General features: G+C 40.4%; 2 protein-coding genes across 3 annotated transcripts; both read right to left on the bottom strand.

Annotated features, from left to right (window-relative positions):
* Positions 1-365: 365 nt before the first annotated feature.
* ch25hl3 (cholesterol 25-hydroxylase like 3) lies at positions 366-4,520 on the bottom strand. The gene is made up of 2 exons (XM_037097911.1): positions 3,630-4,520; positions 366-1,662 (listed from the first exon to the last, which is right to left on the bottom strand). The coding sequence occupies exons 1-2, from the start codon at positions 4,148-4,150 to the stop codon at positions 1,287-1,289; spliced, it is 897 nt and encodes a 298-aa protein (XP_036953806.1). The 5' UTR covers positions 4,151-4,520; the 3' UTR covers positions 366-1,286.
* Positions 4,521-6,205: 1,685 nt separating this feature from the next.
* erlin2 (ER lipid raft associated 2) lies at positions 6,206-20,722 on the bottom strand. 2 transcript variants are annotated; one of them, XM_037097909.1, is made up of 12 exons: positions 20,586-20,722; positions 19,012-19,119; positions 17,940-18,021; positions 16,916-16,962; positions 16,638-16,699; positions 16,306-16,431; positions 15,285-15,358; positions 14,046-14,104; positions 10,882-10,973; positions 10,703-10,792; positions 9,454-9,533; positions 6,206-9,351 (listed from the first exon to the last, which is right to left on the bottom strand). In XM_037097909.1, the coding sequence occupies exons 2-12, from the start codon at positions 19,116-19,118 to the stop codon at positions 9,172-9,174; spliced, it is 999 nt and encodes a 332-aa protein (XP_036953804.1). In that variant the 5' UTR covers position 19,119; positions 20,586-20,722; the 3' UTR covers positions 6,206-9,171. The 2 variants fall into 2 exon arrangements, with proteins under 2 accessions (XP_036953804.1, XP_036953805.1); XM_037097910.1 differs by lacking the exon at positions 20,586-20,722 and adding an exon at positions 19,990-20,011.
* Between the last annotated feature and the right edge of the window lie 569 nt (positions 20,723-21,291).

Raw genomic sequence — 21,291 nt, 5'->3', positions numbered from 1 at the left:
CCATCTGCACTTCATGAACCTGAGCTGCTCCTGTATATTAGCAGCTCACAAAACTGACAAACTCTCCTTTCACGTACAGTTCTTACTGTGATTTTCATTTTTTTTTAGTAACTTTTCTGTACAGAATTGGTGGCCACGTTGGTGTTGGTGACGCATGTTGAGCGAGACGAGGTTGTTCACGGAGCTGTTTGACACAAAACTGAATTATATTCTACTTTAATAACGACAAACTGTGACTTTCTTGACTTGGAAAATGATCTTTTAAAATGACAAGCATATATGGTGATCATGGCAGAATTCGAAAAATGAATTGTTTCTCTATACTCACTTCCATACAAAGTTTTTCGAAAATAAGTTCTTAGGGAGTCCATTGGAAGGATTTCTTTTATTCACAGAATAGACAAATAAAACTACATCTTACACAGTGATCCCTGAAATGTGGTTCACAAATAATGTTGACAAAGGTAAGTTCGTAATGGAGGCAGGATATGCCACCGTTAAACACTTGATGACGTCACTTCATCAAAACTGTAAACTTTACTGGGAAGTTTATAACTATGAATTACCCAAAGTATGTTTTTTCTGCACTATGATCTGTAAAAATAAAAGTTTTTATATTGGCACAAATCAGACAAAATGTACACCGATATATCTGTGATAGGCCAACATCAGCCCATAAAGCAGCTGCCAAAGTTGCCCAGCATGACTGCAGACATTCACTCCGATTTAAAGTTTAAAATCTGACTACACATATGATCAGCATAGATAAAAAAATTGTCAAATATCATCTGCCTACAGTATCAAAGTGCACATCAGTTACACATTAGTTCAGGGAATTGTTCATTGTTTCATTGTCCTGATTTACTGTGTCATCCCTCTATTCTCTTCATCTCGTGCTGCATTCACTGACTAGAACAGCTGCAGACACAGTGCGTAGGTTCAAATGGCACTGATGGCTCTCACATGGTAAGGTGAACATGATGTTAATACATGAACTCAGTAAACTCTGAGATCATTCACAAGGAAATAATGGTCCATTGTCTTGTTAAGGGAACTATACAGATTTAAATCTTTTTGGAATGACTGGCACAAAGTGGTCACAGCTCTCACAACTTTACACTGTAAGATGTGTGACTGAAAAAGTCGGATCACAGATGTCATTAATTAAGTGTGCATATGAAAAGCTGATCAGGCACAACCAGCATCTGCAGTAAATATCCTTCATTAATCTTGAAAGCTTTGCTGGAACTTGACTAAACCTCAGGTTGCAGCACGCAGCAGTTCTGTCAGTTTGGACGTGACTTCTGCCCTGATGCACGGTATGTGCCAAAGAGGTGGTCCCAGTGGGTGAAGTAGGGAGCGTAGTTGCCACTGTGGAAAATATGGTGGGCTTGGTGGAAGGGAGCTCCTCCCATACAGGGCAGCAGTCTGTGCAGAGCCCAGGGCAGGTCGTAGCCACAGTGGTCCTCCACTGCCAGCCAGCTGTTAACAAGGTGGAAGAAGGCTTCGCTCAGAGGATGGCAGCCCACCAACCAGGCGCTGCTCAGAGCCAGCAACAGCAGAGACAGCAGCTCAGCCGAACTGGCGTCCTGAGCTGCTAGAGCGAAAGGGATACGGTGCTGGTGGTGGAGCTGGTGGATGTGACGGTAGAGCCAAGGAACCCTGATGAGAAACAGATGAAAAGCTGTCTCTAGTTATGCTGTTACTGTATCCACAACAGTATTCCCAGAACGGTATTATCTCACAGTATTTGTGGAAGTGGCATGGGATTTGAAAGACAAAAACATTTACCAGGCACAAAGCAGCTTAAGAAAGATACAACTCAGCTGCATTATGGGAAATGTAGGATTCACATTTTTAGAGACTTACAAGGGGATTAAAATCAGGTGTGACCTAAAGCACAGCATCTGAAGCAGTCTATAACAAGTGATTTGTAAGGATGAAACACGATGGAAGTGAATTCTAAAAAATGGTGTTGTTTGTCAGTCTCATCCTGTCTAACATCATTAATCAAAACTGTACCAAGCCACGTGGAACAGATTTGTTTCAGGACCACACAGATCATCACACCCACCCATCTAGACACATGGAGATGGATTTAAACTAGTCATTTCAGTATGTAATACATATTACATATGTAAACAAATATCAATGGTGAAGGAAAAAGTCAGATCCACTACTTAATTAAAAGTAGCAATACCAACATACAAATACTCCACTACATGCAAAGGCAGAAGTAGAAGTAGCAACATTTATTGTAAATATAAAAGCACTTACTATAGATTATTACTGATCCATTGACTTGTAAGTAGCGTTTTAATGTTGCAGCTGGAGCGGATACCTCTTTTGGTTTACGGTGATGGAATGTAACTAAGTACATTTACTCAAGCACAATTTCAATTTACTACTTTATCCTTCCACTCCACTCCATTCATTTGATTACTTTAGTTATTAGTTTCTTTAAAGATAAAATATATATATATATATATGAGAGGCAAAGCAGCACATTTCAAAAGGATTTTAGTTTGTCAGTGACCAGGTTAAAATCACAGATTCTGATGATTGTTTAGTTTTACTTGTACCTTTGAACCTTATATTCAACATTAGATCATTTGGGGGACTTTGACTTTTACCAAATTCACACCTCATATCTACTGCATTACCTACTTTTGGATACATTTTAGGACACTGTTGGTTTAATTAATTAATGAATTAATGCAGCCTACCTTAACAGAAAATGAACACGCCAGTGAAGAACAATTCAGTAAACATGAGCACAGTGCTTGAGTAAACTAACTTTTACTACTTTTACTTAGTTATTTTCCACCACTGATTGAAATGATCTACACAGATAATAAGGGAAATTCATTATTTTAACCTGTTCAGCCCAAGCGGAACCCAGTTGGAGCTAGTTTAGTACCTGTTCGATGCTTTGCTGGAGATTTGGAGCTGCGCCTGCATCACTCCTCAGGGATATTCATTCTATTTTTTTTTTTCTAAAATCTTTCAATTATGCGTTTGCCTTAATATACTCAGACCCAGTGACTTATATAATAATAAATATTCCAAGTGCTCCCTTTATTATGATACCTTGATCATTCAAAGAGACCCTGTAGCTGCAGAGATAAGCTCACTGTTAATCACGGGCATGTCATTTTCGAGCAGAGACCTAAAATACAGGCTAGAGCTTGAAGGGTTACATGTTTTGGTTTGATAAGTCTAAAGTTTCACTGGAATTTCAATCTGCAGGAGAATCAGGTGACAAATAGATAAGATGCTGGAGAAATCCAGGTGTTCGGCAGCTTACAGTGAAAGACAAGAAAAGTGAAACATTTTAGATGCAAATCAGAGATGGAATGCGCAATAGACAAATAGAAATACAGAATAAAATACTACTATATAGGTATAGATAGACATAAAGAATATATACATACGGGCCTATTTATTCACTTTTCATATAGAAATATGACCAAGGTGGACAATTAGCACAGATTCATTGCACATGGACTGTTTATAACACAAAACGATCAGAACAATAATTATGACAAGAAATAACTCCAGTTCAGTCGCATCGGAGGTTGATGGATGAGTTCACAACATCCATCCACACATAGGTGCACACCGCTCACCTGTGCATGACGAGGTGCCACAAGAAGAAGAGCGTGTCGAAGAGCAGAAAACACGCGACGACCTCCACGAAGAGCCGCCAGCAGGTCGGAGCCAGCTCCGGCAGCGCGGGGCTCCTCAGCGCCTGGAAGAGCGCGGTGGCGGGGAGCACCGTGCTCAGGTATCTGTACAGCACCCTCCAGAAACAGTCCCACCACTGCTGCACGGAGGGCGGCGGACCCGAGCCCGCGGAGATCCTCCACAGCTGGACCCGCTGACAGACGCCGGCCAGCGCGTCCAGCGCGAGGAAGGGCGCGCAGAGGAGGACGTGCGTCAGGAAAGCGAAGCACACGGGCAGGTAGGGAGACTGCAGGAGCGCCTCGTGCTCCTCTCTCACGTACTCCCACAGCCCCTGGAGGACAGCAGGGTCCGACCCTCCGCTCATCACGGCCCGCATCACTTCACCACGACCGCTCACATCATCAGCTGTCAGAAGAAAAGCGCAGCAGTTCTTCCCTTTTACGCTGAATTCCTCGCGCTGCATGTATCCACTAAAACGTAAGGTACCCCGCGTGAATCCGTCCTGGATAAAGACTGCAACAATTGTTTCGGTAAAAAGGCACTTTGAGTACTTTTCCTTCGCTGCTGGCCCTCTTCTTCAAGGAGACGAATTACACTTCACGATAAGCCCTCTCCCCATGTGGAGGAGGGGCCCCACTGCTGCACATACGAAAATATATAAAGTTGATTAAAGGTGTCTGACTGTCTCTCCCACTCCACTTACATGGAGGCTTTGTGATAGTGAAAAGCTGATGTAATCCTCCAGATGGCAGTTCCAGCCACCTACACCATGGTGTCTGCTGGAAAAACAGGGTATTTCCACCAGAGGACTGAAAGATTAGAAGACCAATTTTATAGAAAGCCTGATGATGGGACACGCTGTCCCACCTGGACTACTTTCGATGTGGACAATGGAAAAAGGAAAGGGGGTGACAGAACAGGGTCAGGTCCAAAATTCACAGGATATGGAAATGATTTGGTGGATGTTGATGAAGCCAGATTATTGTAATTTTAAGTGCTGTATGGCGTGCAGCTGGACTTCAAGAAACTGAAACAGAAGAACGCACTGACAATCTGATGAATGACTCAGGAAAATCAAACTGAAAGCCTTTAAGTTGGAGGCATTTTCCCTTTTCTTCAATAGAGAAATGATGAAGCACATTAATGGAATCAAATGAAATTTTGAAAAAGTCAATTGTCTTCATTATTTGTCAATTATTACCGAATTGCTGTTAAACTAAAATCAGTTAGGCCATATAATAAGGTAAATGAGCAAAGTTGTAAAATGTACATGGGGTATTGAACCAGGAAACCTGTCGTTAAAAGCCACACGTTCCCTTCGAGTCTCTAAAGTAAAATAGAATGTGAAGCTAGAAAGCTGGCAGGGTCTGCCATGTAAAACAGTAGGAAACTATATTGTTCTTTAAGGTCAAAATGAAGAGAGATGGTTTATTTCTTTTGTTCAGGCATGAAAATAAATCAATGAAGATCTTTCTCTGTTCCCGCTATCTACGTATTGCACTTTTAATATTGCCTTCTCAGTATGATGCATCACTTAGCTCCGGAGGGTCACTCCTTTTTTGATGAGGCGCTACGAGTTTAGGCATTTCTGTGGTGGCTGGTTCTCAGTGAATCAGGAGCGCCTCATGAAGCAACAGGCCAGTGTATCAGCTCCCACACCTATGATGTAATAATTATACCAGTGACTCACCCTTACAGTTATCATCAGCATTGGCTTCCTAAGTAACATGACTCATAACAGGACAGGAAGACGACCAGAGTGTTAGTGTTAATGAGGTCCGATGTGGTGACATACGAAGCTCCTCAATATCCTTCTAGATCCCTTCTCTTCACTTGACATGTTTTACAGTCTACATATATCTGTATCAAGATACACTGGGATTTTTTTTGTTGATCTGTTCTGTGCACACAAAATATCTAAACTCCCTTTTGGGGGGGGGGGCTGTCTTTTCTTCTTTTACCTGTATCGAGAGAACAATATCGAGAGCACAGACTGTAGAACCCCTTGAGGCGAATTGTGATATGTGACAGAAGGCTATATAGATAAACCTGACTTGACTGAACAAGTCCAACTGTTCAGTCTCCAAATCTGAATCTGAATCTATTTTTTCTCTACATGTTTGCAATCTGATTACAATGCATCACAACTCCACGCTTTGTCACGCTGCTCTCCTTTACAGTCTGTATAAAGGAGCTGTTGTCATACTCAAAGTTGTCTTGTGTGGGATGCGTCCCTCACAAAGAAAACCAGTCATTAAACAACTCAAACAAAACATCCACAGGCTTGTAAAGGCAAGTGAGGGAGACGGGAAACGTATCATTTCTCACATCACGTCACAATCTGCTCACATGTTGCCAATAAAAAAGTTATTATGACAAACGGCCCCTTTAAGGGTGCTTTCATTCATGGTATAATTACTCAGAGTTCGGTGCCCATTTATAACCTGTGTTTAAATACTATGGGGACAGACATTTAATCCATCACACTTGACCTGCAACGTAATCTAAGCACCAGTGATTTCTCAAAGAATAACCAACAGCACTTTATTGTCAAACAAGATCTTGATTGCACATTCACAATTGAAATCAGTGCATGAACATTTGCCTTTCAAGTCATGTTAAGTCTCAATCACTCAGAGGAATTCTTATAAAAATGACATCTGGAAGTCATTCTGAGTTCTAACCGGACCGACTTTAGACAACAACTGAGTCAGTGTCTGTAAAGGAGTCGTAAGAGTTGTATTGAGTTACACAGTTCAGGACTACTGAAGCATTTCTCACTGTGGCACCATGTCTGCCCAACAAATACATTTGAAAAAAACTCAACGATGCCTAAACATGCCAGCATACTTTACTCCTCAACTGCATAACAAAATGAGTAGTTCTTTGGAAAACATTTCATTTGGTCAATAAGTCATACTCATAAATTCTGTCCTGTGTAACAAAAGACCTTCCTCTGTTGAATTAAATTCCTTAAACAGTTGCCAAATGACATAACACAAAGTTAGACAAAGACCACTGAAGACAGAAAAGAGGACGTCACAAACTCAGTGGAGTTTGGCTTTTGGTCCTTTTCTCTAAAAACTGACTCGTACAGAGAAATCTGTCATACACAGGTCAGTGATTCCTTCCTTCTGAAGTGGAACGGATCATGTTGCCAAAGGCTCAAAGGCAGTTTATGACAAAGCACATCCTGTGCAGTCAGACAGAACATGCATTCAAATGGATACTTCAAATGATCAAAATGAGTAGAAATGCTCTCCTGATGTCACATGTCTGTAGTTTTGTAATTGAAACCTTGCTGTTTTTGTGTTGTAAAGTGAAATCTTCTCTTCAAATTGGGCACTTCTACTGCAAAACAGATACCAATAGTTGCACAAATATAGTCTCTCCACTAAAAGTACAGTGTGAAAGTGCTACATACAAATACAGCAAAATGTGGTGCGTTTTAATAAAATAATAAATTTACAGGAATTAGTTAACAGGTCCAGTTTGTAGGATTTAATGGTATCTCAAGGTGATTAATGAATATACCTCTACTCATCTTTCCTCACAGTTGCTGATAAAAAAAAAAGAAGGGAAAAAAAAAACACAAAATGAAAAAGTCTCTCTCTAGAGCCAGTGTTTAGTTTGTCCTTTCTGGGCTACTGTAGAAAGAGAAGTAGACTGGCACGCTCTTTACATATAAAAGGCTCATTCTAAACTAATAAGGACACAGCATTTTTAATTTCCTGGTGATTGAACACTAATCAAAACATAGTTTGTGAGCATTATATTCCATTTAATGCAAGTAGATCCCACTAAATCCTGCAAACTGGACCTTTAATATTCACCAGGTCCCCTGTGGTCAAGTAATGATTTTGCAAAAACAAACAAACTCAAACATATGGAGCGATGCTATAACATCTGACAGGCAGCAGCTACTGCACAGTACATTCATCATCCCTCCGTTCTGTCTGCAGTCACATATCTGCTCAGGGCCCGTATTTTTCAAACAGTCAGAAATCACGGCTTAACATACTCAGAGTGAAACATATTTGGTCCTTCTTTCAGCAGAGGATTATGGACATTTTATTAACTTTCTTAACTCTGTCAAGTCACTCAAAATCTTTTCGGATTTAGCAGAGCTTCCACGCACTGGACTTGTATATAGAACATGTCTGAAGATAACACTCTTGCTTCAAAAAGATTCACTGGGTTAAATTTTTTTTTTTTTTTTTTTTCTGGGATTGCTCCATTCATAACAACTGACTTAACCCCCCCATTTAACAGCCATTGTCCTTTAGTAGTGTGTGTTACACTGTAGGAAGAATAAAACCAACAACATTTAAAGGATGGCATTTTTTTTAAACTGAAAACACAAGTGCAAAACAGGGTTAGGAATGAATAAATCTTTTATGAGTTTAACTGTTCTAAACTTAGCCTACTAATGCTAGGTTACAGTAATAAACTAGCATTACTTCTAAGAACAGTAGTTAGCATTTTAAAAACTACATGACTTTGCTTTCTGAGATTACAGGTTATGGCTGGGCCCTGATGCCATCAGTGAGTTTTAGGCCAACCTAAGCTCTCTGTACTGGATCTAAGGAAGTTAACACTTCAGTAACCTGTTGCAAAAGATAGCTTAATGTTAGCCAAACAGGCTTATTAAAGAATGAAATCAGGTCTGAATGATATGCATAAAGAAAATATCAAATTGAATTTCCTAGCTAGCTCGTGCTGATAAAATCTGTTAGCGACAGTGTTTCGGCTAACATAACTGGCAATCGTCATCATCATAGTTGCTTCAGAATTAACAGAATTATCATTGCAAATCGGTAAATGGGCCATGTAAGAATGAAAAAAATTGACAGGCAAGGCAACAGGGGGCAGGGATTGTGAACGGTCAAGTCATGGGACAAAGACATCGGCTAAAACAACGATTTATGTTGCTGTGATCTAATTAATTGCACCTGAATGATCAGAATTTTCCAATTTTGCTATCACCCACCTGCTTCAAACGCTCAATGAGGAAAATGCTTGTAAACAAACAGTATGAATACACAGATCATATGGATCAGTGATCCTTGTTGCTGTGGCTGAATGGACTGACGGCACGTGGTGCGAAGAAAATACGAGCTGAACAGCAGCAGGGCCGCTTCCTCCAAAATGACAGTTTTGGCTGTTAATCTTACTTTCAACCCACAGGTGATGCTATTCTATCAAGTTATCATCAATCTCAAATCCAGAGTCTAGACAATCTCAGTCTGGTCTCCTGAATAGCATGCATCCTCTGCTGTGAGGTAGGAGAAGTTTACAGTCAAAAGTAGAATGTGATTTCTAGAAGTGATTCAGAGCTGTTTGAGAAATACAGGCCCTGGTCAGCAGAGCTTCTCTGGGCCAGAGAAGGGAACCTGGCAGTCAGCCACTATGTGGGCCAGGCCTGAGCCCTCCAGCAGATAGTCCTCCACCCCTGGATGCTCCTGTGTGTTCCCTTACTTCTCGCTAATCCAGGTCCAACATCTGCTCGCCAATAATGTCCATGGCTGCAGAGGCCTTAATAGAGCTCCCTGCAGAGCCAGAGTCCACAAACATCTGGGGTATGTCGTTCCCAAAGTAGATTTTGCTGTTGGCTGCGATGGCCTTGTACTTCATTAGCTGCAGGTACTCTGGTGTTAACTTGATCTGCAAAAGAGGCAACAGAACTCAGATTACAAAAGAAGATGGGCCTTAAGGTGCCTATTCGTCCTAGCTATTGTTGGGTGTGTGTGTGTCTAATCTCTTTACCTTATTTGCCTCTGCAACTCTCTGTGCTGTGTAGAATTCTGCATCTGCCTTGGCTTTCTGCCGGGCCAGGAAAGCACCATCTGTAAATCAGGCAAAAACAGCAGCAGGTCTTTTACAAAAAACCCCTTGAATACACTCTGAGCACTCAGAGAAGAAGGACACTGCCCTAAACACTGGAACTGGAGTTCCATGTAAACATCCTCTTTCAGCGTTTCTGCTTTGAAGTTACATACTGATGTTTTTCGCAGTGTTCAGTGAATGCTTTACTCTCTCTTTCAAGAAGTCACAAATTATGAACGAGCACAGGTGAAAATCCAAGCACAGATGATGGCTGTTTCACAACCGTTTGTCCTTATTGGTGAGGCAGCATGCACAAGAACAGGAGTGAGGAATTGGTGCGCCCTCACAGCAGGTACGGATTATTCATGCTATAACACGCCTTCATGTCTGCTGTGAAAAGGACGATTGAGGGACAAAATCTCTTTAAGCTTCAGTGTATATATAAATACATACAGTATAATTGAATCCAAGTCAAAGACTGAGCCTTTCTAGAACAAAAAGGTACATTTACTCGTGCACTTTACAAAAGTACTGTATACTTTTCAGGCAATTATTCTCATTTTTACTTCTCTACATATATCTGACTGCCCTAGTTACCTATTTTTTTTTCACATAAAGATTTTACATAAAGCTTATTCAATGAAATGCTTTATTAAAGCTGCCGTATGCATAGTCGTCGTTTTAGCTACCTTCCTTAGCAGCCCCCTGCCTCCTCCCTACATCACCACATGAACGTGTGGCAGGTAATCATCAGGCAGCAGCAAACAGGAAGATCCTGCTCTCCCCACATATTCCCCAGCAGACAGGACCGCCTCTTGATTGGATAAAGCGGGTAGGGATACCAGAACATTTCTCTTCTCTTATACTGCATGAGCAAGAGGTGGTTACTTAGTAAACACCCTATAGCAGTGATTACAGTTGGAGTACAGAGCTGTTTTTAACGCTTACCTCAATACTAATATATATACACTTTTCCTTTAACATGTAGAGTTTACATGACTTTGTATTCGTAAATCCTGAATCACTCCAAAGATGGAATAATATTAGGAAATGATATTATAACGTTTTAGTTACTTTAACTTTCTACACTAAAAACATTTTGTTGACAGCCCCCTTTACTCTTCTTTATGTGGGACTTGTAATGTAGTACTTTTATGTTGTTGTATTGGTGGTTTTGCTGGATACTAACCTTCGATTTGAGAGATCCTTTTTTCAGTTTCCTTCTCCATGACTTTCTGTCCAAACTTGATCTCTGCCACTTGTGCCACTTTCTCAGCCTCTAAAAAACAAAGAATTTCAACCTGTAGTGAGTTTAATGTCCCCGAATGACAAACTCGAGCCACGACTGTTTTATCTGTCCTTTCTCACCTATGACAGCTTTGATCCGCTCGGTCTCTGCCTCCTTCTCCACAACCTTCTGTGTCTGTTGAGAGATCAGCAGCTTTGTCTTCTCGCTCTCCCTGCAGACATAATCATGTTTCATTAAAGGCTCAACACAACCACAGAGGTGTTTTCACTGATAAAGACCTCTCCTTGGAACTCTGTGTGTGCATGTGTGTGTGTATGGAGAGGGCCTGACTGACATATTCCTGGTTCACATATCAACATCGTGGGATTCAGAAAAGGTACCGGCAGTGAATAGGTTTGATGAATTGAAAACCTCCTTAGTGGAGGTTTGCGCTCTACTGAAGGCCATTCCAGTTATTATTAAAGTAAGGCTGAGGGAGTCTTTTGATTAAAAGTCAGTGCTGCTATCGTGATCTTTAACAAGACACTAATGCTGTGCTCATGGCATGTAGGCTGGAGGGTCCTGATGGAAAAGATGTTTATGGCTTGTGAGTGTTCCTGTCAACAACTCATTCAGTGACTGGAGAGAGAGTGGTAATGTAGGGATTAACACACTGTGCACTGATAGAAAAAACAGTTAAATAACCTTTAATGTCTGACTTTGACATGAGGGTTAGTAATAATTATGGTGCCAATTGACAGTATGGGGGAAAATGTCATTAGCCAAAAGCACTAGACCCTAAGCATTTAAGAGACATCACAGCTATGATGTGGACAGAGGTATTTTCTTTAGTGATGTTCAGAACTCAATATAAAGAGCTCAACATTGTGTTCACTGCTATACACATGTAAACTTGTTCTAACAGCTTTTCATTTTTCTTCTTTTTTTTTTAAACACAACAAATTGAAAGTAATACCCAGGAGAAACAACCCAATTTCAGATTTACGGAAAGTGCACAGAAGGGGCTCAAATGTCAATAGACAGCCTGACTGGTTTCACAGTGAGACAGCACCGAGACCTGGCAAACTCAAAGTCTTAGTCAGTGAGGAGAAACCGCAGGCCATGGTTTAAAACCTCAAGACTTCAATCACAAGCTCCAAATTGAGTGTATGAATCCTGTTTCATCATGGAAACTTACACCAAAATACTCTGCCTCCGCTCTTAATCATGGATTTGCATTTGGACTCTTTGGAAAACATTACATTTTGAAATTGACTTTATCAATCGTGGTCCAAAGCCTGTTGACCTTTCTGGAAATCACTCTAAATCAAAACAATGTAAATGCAGATTCAAAAGAAGACTCCATTTCTTTCACAGGCGGAATATTATTTCCATGGCAAGGACCACCTCTGATCACATTTTGACTGCGAGACATGTTTATGTTACTCATGTCCAGTCGGTTAAGCAACAGCAATACCCAGAGTGTCTCAAAGGCTGTAAAAACAACAGAGTTTAAACAAATCCTGAACCACACATCAGAAACAGAAACCAAACGTATTCACATCAGTCTAACTGTCCATTTCAAAATTGCATTTATCAACACTATAGTAACGGCAGTATTTCGAGTATTAATGATTTAAGTTCTGCAAAATCTAAGGTTTTTAAAAAGAACAACTAAACTTCTAACATGGCAAACTGTTAACAACTTCTATAGCTGACTGCTGCTGCTGATTGCTGGACTCGATTAACTGTAAGTGATGTCAGCACCCCCCCAGATCTCAGCAGCTGGTGAGTAAATAACCGCAGGAATGTCCATTAAACGCAAGACCCAGGATGTAAAAAAGAGAAAACAAAGACCCACCCCCTCAGTAGAACAACAGACTTAAATGAGTGAGTAACTTGAGGGGAATGAAGAAGAAACATGTCACAGCCCTGTGAATGCTCTACAGCAGTAGAGACGTCATGCTGATGCATGTGAGTCTGGGAGTGGGACACATCAGTTGGAAGCCAGCTCCTCCTAAACACACTGCTGAGTAACTACAGTACAATCAGGGCTGTAAGCATGACAAAAATTCTGCACAGATATCATAGCTCTGATATGACTTACCATTAGTGGAAATGATCACTATTATAACTTTCACTGGAAAACCTCCATGACTCAACATTTATTGGAGACTCTATAAAATACACATTTTATCTCCAGCTGGGGTCTCATTTATAAACATTGTGTACACAAAAAAAAGAAAAAAAAACAAAAAACAAAAAAAAATGCCACTTGACGGGAGAATGTGAGCACCTGTAAACAAACTCTGACCCGTGCGTACAGACATTTTAGAGGTAGGGGGACTTGGCGACACAAATGGTGAGGTGCTGAATCAAAGCAGATGGTAGAAATTAAATTGTGAGTGGCATAATGATACATCTCACAATTGATTTCATCTACTATCAAACACTAGAGCATGAACATTCAAACCAGCGGGGTCATGTGCATATGCGCATGCAGTGAAGTGTAACTTTTCACTAAACACTTCTTAAATGTAAAAGATATATAACTCAACTCAAATCTGAAATCACATTCCCAGCCCCAGTGCACAGCCAAAAAGGCTGGACTGTTTGATAATGAAATTCTTATCATCAGTTCTGGAGGATGGTATTACATGAGATACCATCAAAGAATGAACACTGTACACATATAACATAAGTACAATATTGTTTTCATGTAGCCTAGTTTTGTAGTAATTTGCTGCAGTGAACACCATCGACCGTGCTGTCATGCGATCATGTGCGCCACATGGAGCAACACCGAAGACAACACTGAGTGTCGTGATCATTTTGGCAAGTGGACGAGTCAGTCAAGCCTAAAAATACTACAATATTATTCTAAGGCCCTATTGATCAGCTCGGTGACATCCATATAGGGTCAGTAGTATTCAGTTGTTAGAAATAATAATTATACTAAAAAATGTATCACGGATCACTTCTGATCAAACGATATCAAAATTCTGTCCCTTATCTGACTTTCAGACTTCCATTTCCACAGCTGCTGACACCTCATGGCGTTTCAATAAGCCTTTCAACAACTTACTCTAAGTCCTCAATTTCCTCTTCCTATTACAGTTGTTGTGACTGAGCACAAGCTGACTCAACAAGCCAAAGCTGGAAGTTCCCGGACTGCCAAGAACCACAGCCTTCCATCCTTTAAAGGACAAGGGAGAGTGGGACCAACATTAGGTCCATCCATTTGGTAGCTGGCTTCAAGGGATCAGTACACATTCTTTGATGGTAAAAAAAAAAACAAACTTACATGAGCTCATAGTTCCGTCGAATGCTCTCTGGGATGTTGGGTTTAGTGACACGGACCGCCTGCGGACAAAAAATAAAAAATAAAGTAAAAATCAACTATGTGAAGAAGGCAGATAAAGACGAGGGAGGATAATAAGAAACATGACTGTAAAAAGGGATTTTCACCACCAGGGGATTCATCTAAGTAAAGCACTTGGAGACGAGCCCAGAGACAAAGTGTCCCATTGAAAGACCCTCTGAACTGTAAGATTACTGGTTTCTCAGAAAGTGCTGCAATTGTTTTTTTTCAACTGTTTCTAGAGATTTACAGGAAGACACAGCCAGAGCATTATAGCCCAGTGGAGTGTTTCACGCTATTGACAGAAATGTGTCCCTGTGGATGTGAAGGGGGCTCGAAGGGGGAAACCAACAAAGGCTCCTTATAAGTCAGCTATATTATTGTCCCTTGTTAAACGTTCCTGAAAAAAAAATGCCTTGTCTTATTATGATAAATGCTTCAAGAGAGAGTTTTATAAAGGCTGTGAAAGTCAAATCATGCTGCAAACTGAAGAAAAACTTCTGTTATCAAGGATTCTCTCTACAGCTTTTTATTAGGTTGACATTTCGGTTTACTACTTCAGTACACTGGTTCTGTGCTGCAATCCAACCCGAGTTCAGATGTCTTATAGAGAGACAAAAGTATTTGCAGAAAGTTCAAGCACCATGTCAGATAAGATGAGATGCAGTTGCAAGTTCCAAAAACTACAATGTGTTGCGTAGCCATCAGCTTCGATTGTGTTGTTACATTTAAGTGTGCTGTGATGGATACATTCATCAAACATCTCTCATTGGACATTTTGCATCCAGCACTTTTACAAAGGAATACAAATATGCATCAAATGTCACAAAATGATCCGGGGGCGTCCTGGTGGCGACCACAAACTGAGTCCTCTGAGGAGGGAGTCTGGGACTGACATGCAACAAAGCTCCCTGGCCAACCTCTGCCTCCCCTCATTCCCTTTAATCTCTCTACTGTCAACACTGTCATAAAGGCATACAAAGAAACACTAAACACAAAAGACTTAACCAAGAGCTAATTCAACAGAGCTGGGTGATTTAAGGTAGGCCCTTCCTTCACTCATCATTGTATTGCACTAACCCATCACTTTGCTGTCTCTGTGGCAGTCTTGATGCCGCCACCACACAATGCTACATGACTCAGTTTATCTTGACTGCAGCCTTCCAGCTGGTCTTACTGTACCTGTATGATAAGTCCAGGTGCCATGTTTGTCAAATCCTCTTGAAGCGTCAACTTCAGGTTTTCATCGATTTGGTCTGTGGAGGTAAAGTATGACAGTTTCAAAAAAGGAGGAGAAGGGTGGGTGAGTTGATAAAAGTTAAAAAAAAAAAAAAAAAGCTTTTAATTTGGTTTTGAGTCAAAAAAACCCTTAAACCCTTCACATGAGTTATATGTTTCGGACATACAGAAACATTTCACATCTTAAGACATCTGATACAATGTGGAGTAAAAACAGAGAACAATACTACACTCCTTCACTATAGGCAAATAACCCACTAGCATCTGGCTAGGTTAACCATTAGTAGGTGTAAGTGCCACAAACTGATTTTTAAGATGAAACAGACAGCTCTAGACAGAGACAGTCGGATTATTGTTTCTCATTTCCACGTCGCCATGTACTGACGCTTTGAGTGGGCCCTTCGATGTTGGGAAAGGTTGGAAATGAGACTCAGTTATCGACTACGTTTCTCTAGAATTGTGTACTTGAACTTTAAATAAATAACAGCTCTTGGTCAGAAATGAAATACAGATGTGTTGCATCAGTAACTGGATGATGATTTACTTGTAGTCATGTGAACCAAGTGAGAAGGAACATTTGATTTGCTAAATCCAAATAAACATGTTGCTCTTCTTATAATGATGATACAATCTACAGTGAGACACTTAGATACAATCTAAGTGTCTCACTCTTACGCTATGGTTGTGTTTACGTTCTGTAGACCGTGGTTAGGCTGACAGGTGGAAACATTCACAAGTGTGGGTTCGTTTAGCAAGGGGAATAAAAGCAGTCCATATGCACTGCTGCTGTTGTGTTATGTATAACATATTGGGGGTAGTGGAAACCTAATAAGACATGCCATAAATTTAAGCTGTTTTGAACCCTCAGCTGTAGGTTGACTACCTGCTGTTTATCCAGATGGAGAGAGGACATGTTTCCAATTAGTGGTTATTTAGCACCCGGTCCGCCGCCCACCATACTCACCAAACAAGCCGATGTAAACCTCCTGCAGCGAGTGAACGCTGCAGAACTGGTTGAGCTCATGGTGAACCTTGTTGAATATCAAAGCTTTGTCGTAGTCTGCAGTGAAGTTTTTCACAATGTCGAACACTGCAGAGAGAGAAACACGGGCAGATAAGACAGTGAACATAGAACACACACACACACTTGGCTGAGCTGGAGCAGCTGCAACAAAAATCATGTCAAATGTGTGTGTCAGTGCTGAGTTATCTCCAGATGTGGAGAGCAATAAACAAGGAGTTTAGGATAAATACACCGTTTGATGTTCTTGGCCTGCTGAATGCTGGCGAGTTTACCTGCTGATGGAACGAGGTAGTTCACCACTTCTATGCGGTCAAAGTATATCATCACTCCTCCACTGAAAGAAAGACAACATGAGAAATTAGCAGGCTGACGGACAAAACACAAGACGAAATGGACTGTATGTTCAGTTTGTGGCAATGTTTCTCCAGCAGTGATGTTGTAATACTCTATCCAGTATGCTGTGTGGGAGTGTGTAGGCTAGAAAATGAATGAATGGTGTTAAAAATCAGGACAGCACATCTGATACTACTTAAACAAACAGCAGACCAACCTTGTGCCGCATGGTACGTTCTTAACCTCATCTGTCTGTAGCGTCGTCTGCCAGACAAAAAAACAAAGAGTCATCATGATGACGTCATTATAAAAACAGCAGGAACACAGTAGTGGGACTGGAAGTAGATCCAATAACACAGTATGAAATCAGATATACCATAGATTAAATCAGAGAAACCTGGCTTTCAGCTGTACATTCAGCATACATGCAGTTACAGGAAGTCCTGCTCAGTATCATGAAAAGCAGTAAATCACCAATAAGAGCGAAATCAACATCTCTGTGACACAATATTTCACATTATAACCTTCACAGAGTACTTCAGACTGTTGTACTGGATTCTCAGGTTTGTCCTCAAACTTTAAGGGGTTGGCTAAGACAGAAAAAAAAAAAAACCTGTTCAAGGTTCTGGTTTCAAGCTGACTCATTTCCTTCTTGGAGCAGAAGAGACATGCAGACGCATTATGATTAAGGATAAAGCAATTATTGGACTTGCTGTTTATTGGGCCAATATCAGTCATTTTCCGGTTATCGATATCAGTGATTTGTGTATCAAATAGATGATAAAATAAATAAATTTTTTGTCCCACGGGTCCACAACACTATCTTTTTGGTCACATGCCACAAGTTGTAGCCATCAAACAATCTGAATCTGCAAATTAACTAGTAACTAATGTTGACACATACATTTAATGAAGTGGGAGTAGAAAGTAGCAGAAAATGGAAATACTGCAGTACAGTAAAGCACAGTAAAGAAACCTCTTGGTTTCATGTGTGGATGTAGTCAAGTCATCTCTGTACATCCCTATTAATGATTTGTGTTGACATAAAGTGTCATTTTACTCTTGGTATTTCTGTATACACAATGTTTTTTAGCATGTCGGATTTTGAAGGATGGACAACCCCATTAAGGGCTGTCACTTTTCTGGATTGAGGATTTTAGGACAGATGGTGTCATATGTACAGATTATTGGTCATCTGGGATTTTGGGCTTTAGGAGTTAAAGTGACTTCACTTGACTCACCTGAACAGACTTGTAGGTGGTGATGAATGGAAGCATGAGATGGAAGCCAGGGCTGCTGGTGGTGGTCAGGAGAGCCCCTCCCCTGTGTTATAAACACACACGCACAAACACACACACACAGTTTATCATTACATTAAACACATCCAAAATAAAACCTCCCTGTTTATTTTAGCTTGTAATGAGGAACAGACTATTGAATATTCTGACTTATTGTGGGGAGATCAATGTCGATCAAAGATTTGACTTGATGACCTAAACTGGGGTTATAGGAATGCAACTAACGGTTATTTTCATTTGATTAATGTGCTGATTATTTTGTCAATGAACTGATTGTTGTAGTTGTTTGATATTTGAAATGTCAGAAAATATGATATCATATATATATATATATATATATATATATATATATATATATATATATATATATATATATATATATATATATATATATATATATATATATATATATTATTTATTTATTTATTTATTTATTTATTTATTTTGTCCACAGCCTATACGTATTCAGTCAAAAAATTACTCAAATCAATCAATCAATCAATCAATCAATCGATTATCTAAACAGCTGACAACTGTTGATTGATTGATGAATCGTTGCAGCTGTATTGGGGTAGACTTTATTTCAGAGACAGGAAGGAACAGCCATGTTGTTTAAGTCAGTGTTTGCAGTTAGATTCAGGTGCTTTTGTCTTTATTATTCATTTACTTGTGGCAAGCCCAGACATGCCCTTCTCAGTATCAAGCAACTCATTCATTGGGGCTAAAGATAAAGATCTTTCCCAGAGGAACATCCTCCTAATGATAAGAAAAGATGAAAGAATCAACCTGTGTTTGTAGATAATACAACCATGACGACACCATTACTCAGAGAGCCAGCTTCAAATTATTTTTGAAGAGCCAGACCGAAGCTGTCATTCGTCGATTTTATCTTGTCTGTTCTTTCAAGTCTCAGTTTTACAACAGAGTAGTTTAACACTAATGTCTCTGACTGGCACAAGATTAAAAAAAAACACACACAAAAAAAAAAACCCATCAATGCATGCTGCTGTCTCACCTGTAGTAAACACCAGTGTGTCCCTCGTCGATCTTGTGCACTGAGGCTAAGAGAGCTGCTCCTCCAAGTGCAGTAATTATTGAGAATATGGCACCCCACTGTGCCATCCTGGCAGAGAGACAAGGAATGAGAGCATGTGAAGACGGGCAGAATGGAACAGGAGTTACACAATATCCTGCCTTAAATTACAATCAAAGGCTCTCAACTACAAGCACAAAGAAACTCTGTCTATGCATTTAGTCAGCAGCTTGTGTAGTGCTGTAGTAACATGTTGGAGTTGGCTTCTGGCTCACTGGTTTATCTCCTCTCAGCTCAGGCTTAGCCAGGCGTCAGCTGGGACTCAGTGACCTTGTCAACTTAAAGAGGATTGAGGCCAAAGTGTGAAAACATAGTAACCTCCCGTCATATAGAAAATAAATCAGCCAGCGGGTTAAATAACATACCTGCAGTCAACTTTTTATGACAAAAGTTTATTGTAGCTGCTTGAAGCTGACAGAGTTGGATAAGGGGCCGTCTCAGCTTTGGTTAGTAGGACTTACAAAGATACAATCTGGTGACCCTGCTGGCTCAGTGTTAGTCTTGTCTCAGAGCGTTTTCTCTTTGCGTATTAAAACCTTTTCTAATTTGAATTGTCCTTTCTTTCATTTTCACTTCACTTTGCTCTCTGCAGGACACTACTGTGAAACTCCGTGTTTTGAAGCTGGCCATGGTTCCTAAGAAAGTTATTCTTAGTTTCAATGAAAATGAACATGTGTAATATTACACTGACCAGTAACACCTCGACAGCTGCATGTTAGATATTGTGTAATAAAGCTGTGCATTTTATTGACATCCGGCATGGACAGACCGGACGGAGGTGGAAATCCTCAGATCACGATAATGTCTTACATCTCGTTGCAATGAGAGAACACTCCTATAACGTTAGAAAGGGTTTTCTTGTAATTTCAGCGTATCGACTTAAAAATTCGGCCAACAAACCTGCTCGAATGAAAAACTTATCGAAAAGTGGCTTCCTCTGCTTCCTCCGCTTCACGGAAACGGCTAACGTAACTAGCACAAACACATAGCAGCTCAATGTTAACCTTTTGTAGAAATAAACACAATTTCAGGCGGCACATGCATGCCGAATGGAAGGGCTTGCTGTATCGTTTTGTATGCAGCCATAAAATAATATAAACGACGAGTATGTGTGATTTATTAGAAAGTCAACTTTAAATATCGAAGCACTTGAACTGTATTTGGTTCAGGGGGCTTCGGAGCTAACTGTGATAACACAACGTTAAACCACTATATCATTACTGTCTGGAAAAGAGGGAGCCTTTTACAACTGTACATCGGTTAAAGGGTAGTATAAGCAATCTGGATGTCTCGATGTAGTCACATTTTACTGTTCATGTCAAAACACACGGCCAAATGCTGATGAACCTTTGCTAATGTTGCAAGTTAGCATCACAATCTGAGCACGCTTTAATCTGCTTTTGACACCCTACTCTCATATTATACAAAGCCGGAGAGCCCAGAGACATTTTATAAATAGAAAGTAACATAGGTTCTTATTATTCGGCAGGTCTTACCTGTAATTTCGTCAGAGAGGACAACACTAGATAAGAAACAGGCACTTCAGGCACCTGCTGCTACCTTCTTCTTCTTCGGTACAGTGCCACTATTCGGCATCCAACTTGCTGCATTAGCGCCCCCTAGTGGACGGAGTTGGTGGTCCAGGACCTTATTTGCTCGTTGGCAGCAGCTTCAGTTGCCTCAGAAATATAGAGGCAACCAAGGTCCATAATGTGTTTATCTAAAATTTAACTTAGTGTATGCAGTGCTTAAAAACACAAGGGAAAAAATAGACCCTCAGTTTCATCTAGCCTGTGTGACTCTGGAGTGTGGGAAGATTCAAGATGTTTATTGTCTCTCCAGGTGTACGAGTACACCCACTACGGAAATGATGAATAGTAAATGAGAGAAGGCAAGTTCCGAAGAACTTCCGAAGGGAGCGCTTGTGAATGCCCGATGATTCAAGTTCCTGGCTTGAATGAATGAAAAGATAATAGTTAAATATAGATCAAATGTTGAGAATTATGCTGTGTTTGTGTGTTAATCATGGCTGTATATGTGTGTGTATATATGTGTGGTCATGTGTGCATGCTTACATGTGCATATCTGGCTGCATTTGTGCGTGTGTGTTAAACTGACTTTGATAACTTGATACATTTGTAAATGATAAATTGATAAATCTGTCTCTCTGCGTTGGCCCAGTTGATCTTGGTTGCCATGGTG

The sequence above is a fragment of the Acanthopagrus latus genome, chromosome 5 (genome assembly GCF_904848185.1).
Source record: "Acanthopagrus latus isolate v.2019 chromosome 5, fAcaLat1.1, whole genome shotgun sequence".
In the NCBI taxonomy this organism is placed as follows: domain Eukaryota; kingdom Metazoa; phylum Chordata; class Actinopteri; order Spariformes; family Sparidae; genus Acanthopagrus; species Acanthopagrus latus.
This window is presented reverse-complemented; position numbering and strand designations above follow the sequence as displayed.

What these genes read in the sequence shown, in the direction of transcription:
- erlin2 (XM_037097909.1), bottom strand. Translation starts at nt 19,118, where the DNA reads ATGGCACAGTGGGGTGCCATATTCTCAATAATTACTGCACTTGGAGGA. An exon ending in CCACCTACAAGTCTGTTCAG is followed by an intron (nt 16,963 to 17,939) that starts GTGAGTCAAGTG and finishes TTTGTCTGGCAG; the next exon opens with ACGACGCTACAGACAGATGA. An exon ending in CGACGGAACTATGAGCTCAT is followed by an intron (nt 10,974 to 14,045) that starts GTAAGTTTGTTT and finishes TTATGTCTGCAG; the next exon opens with GGAGAGCGAGAAGACAAAGC.
- ch25hl3 (XM_037097911.1), bottom strand. Translation starts at nt 4,150, where the DNA reads ATGCAGCGCGAGGAATTCAGCGTAAAAGGGAAGAACTGCTGCGCTTTT. An exon ending in TGGCACCTCGTCATGCACAG is followed by an intron (nt 1,663 to 3,629) that starts GTGAGCGGTGTG and finishes GTTTCTCATCAG; the next exon opens with GGTTCCTTGGCTCTACCGTC.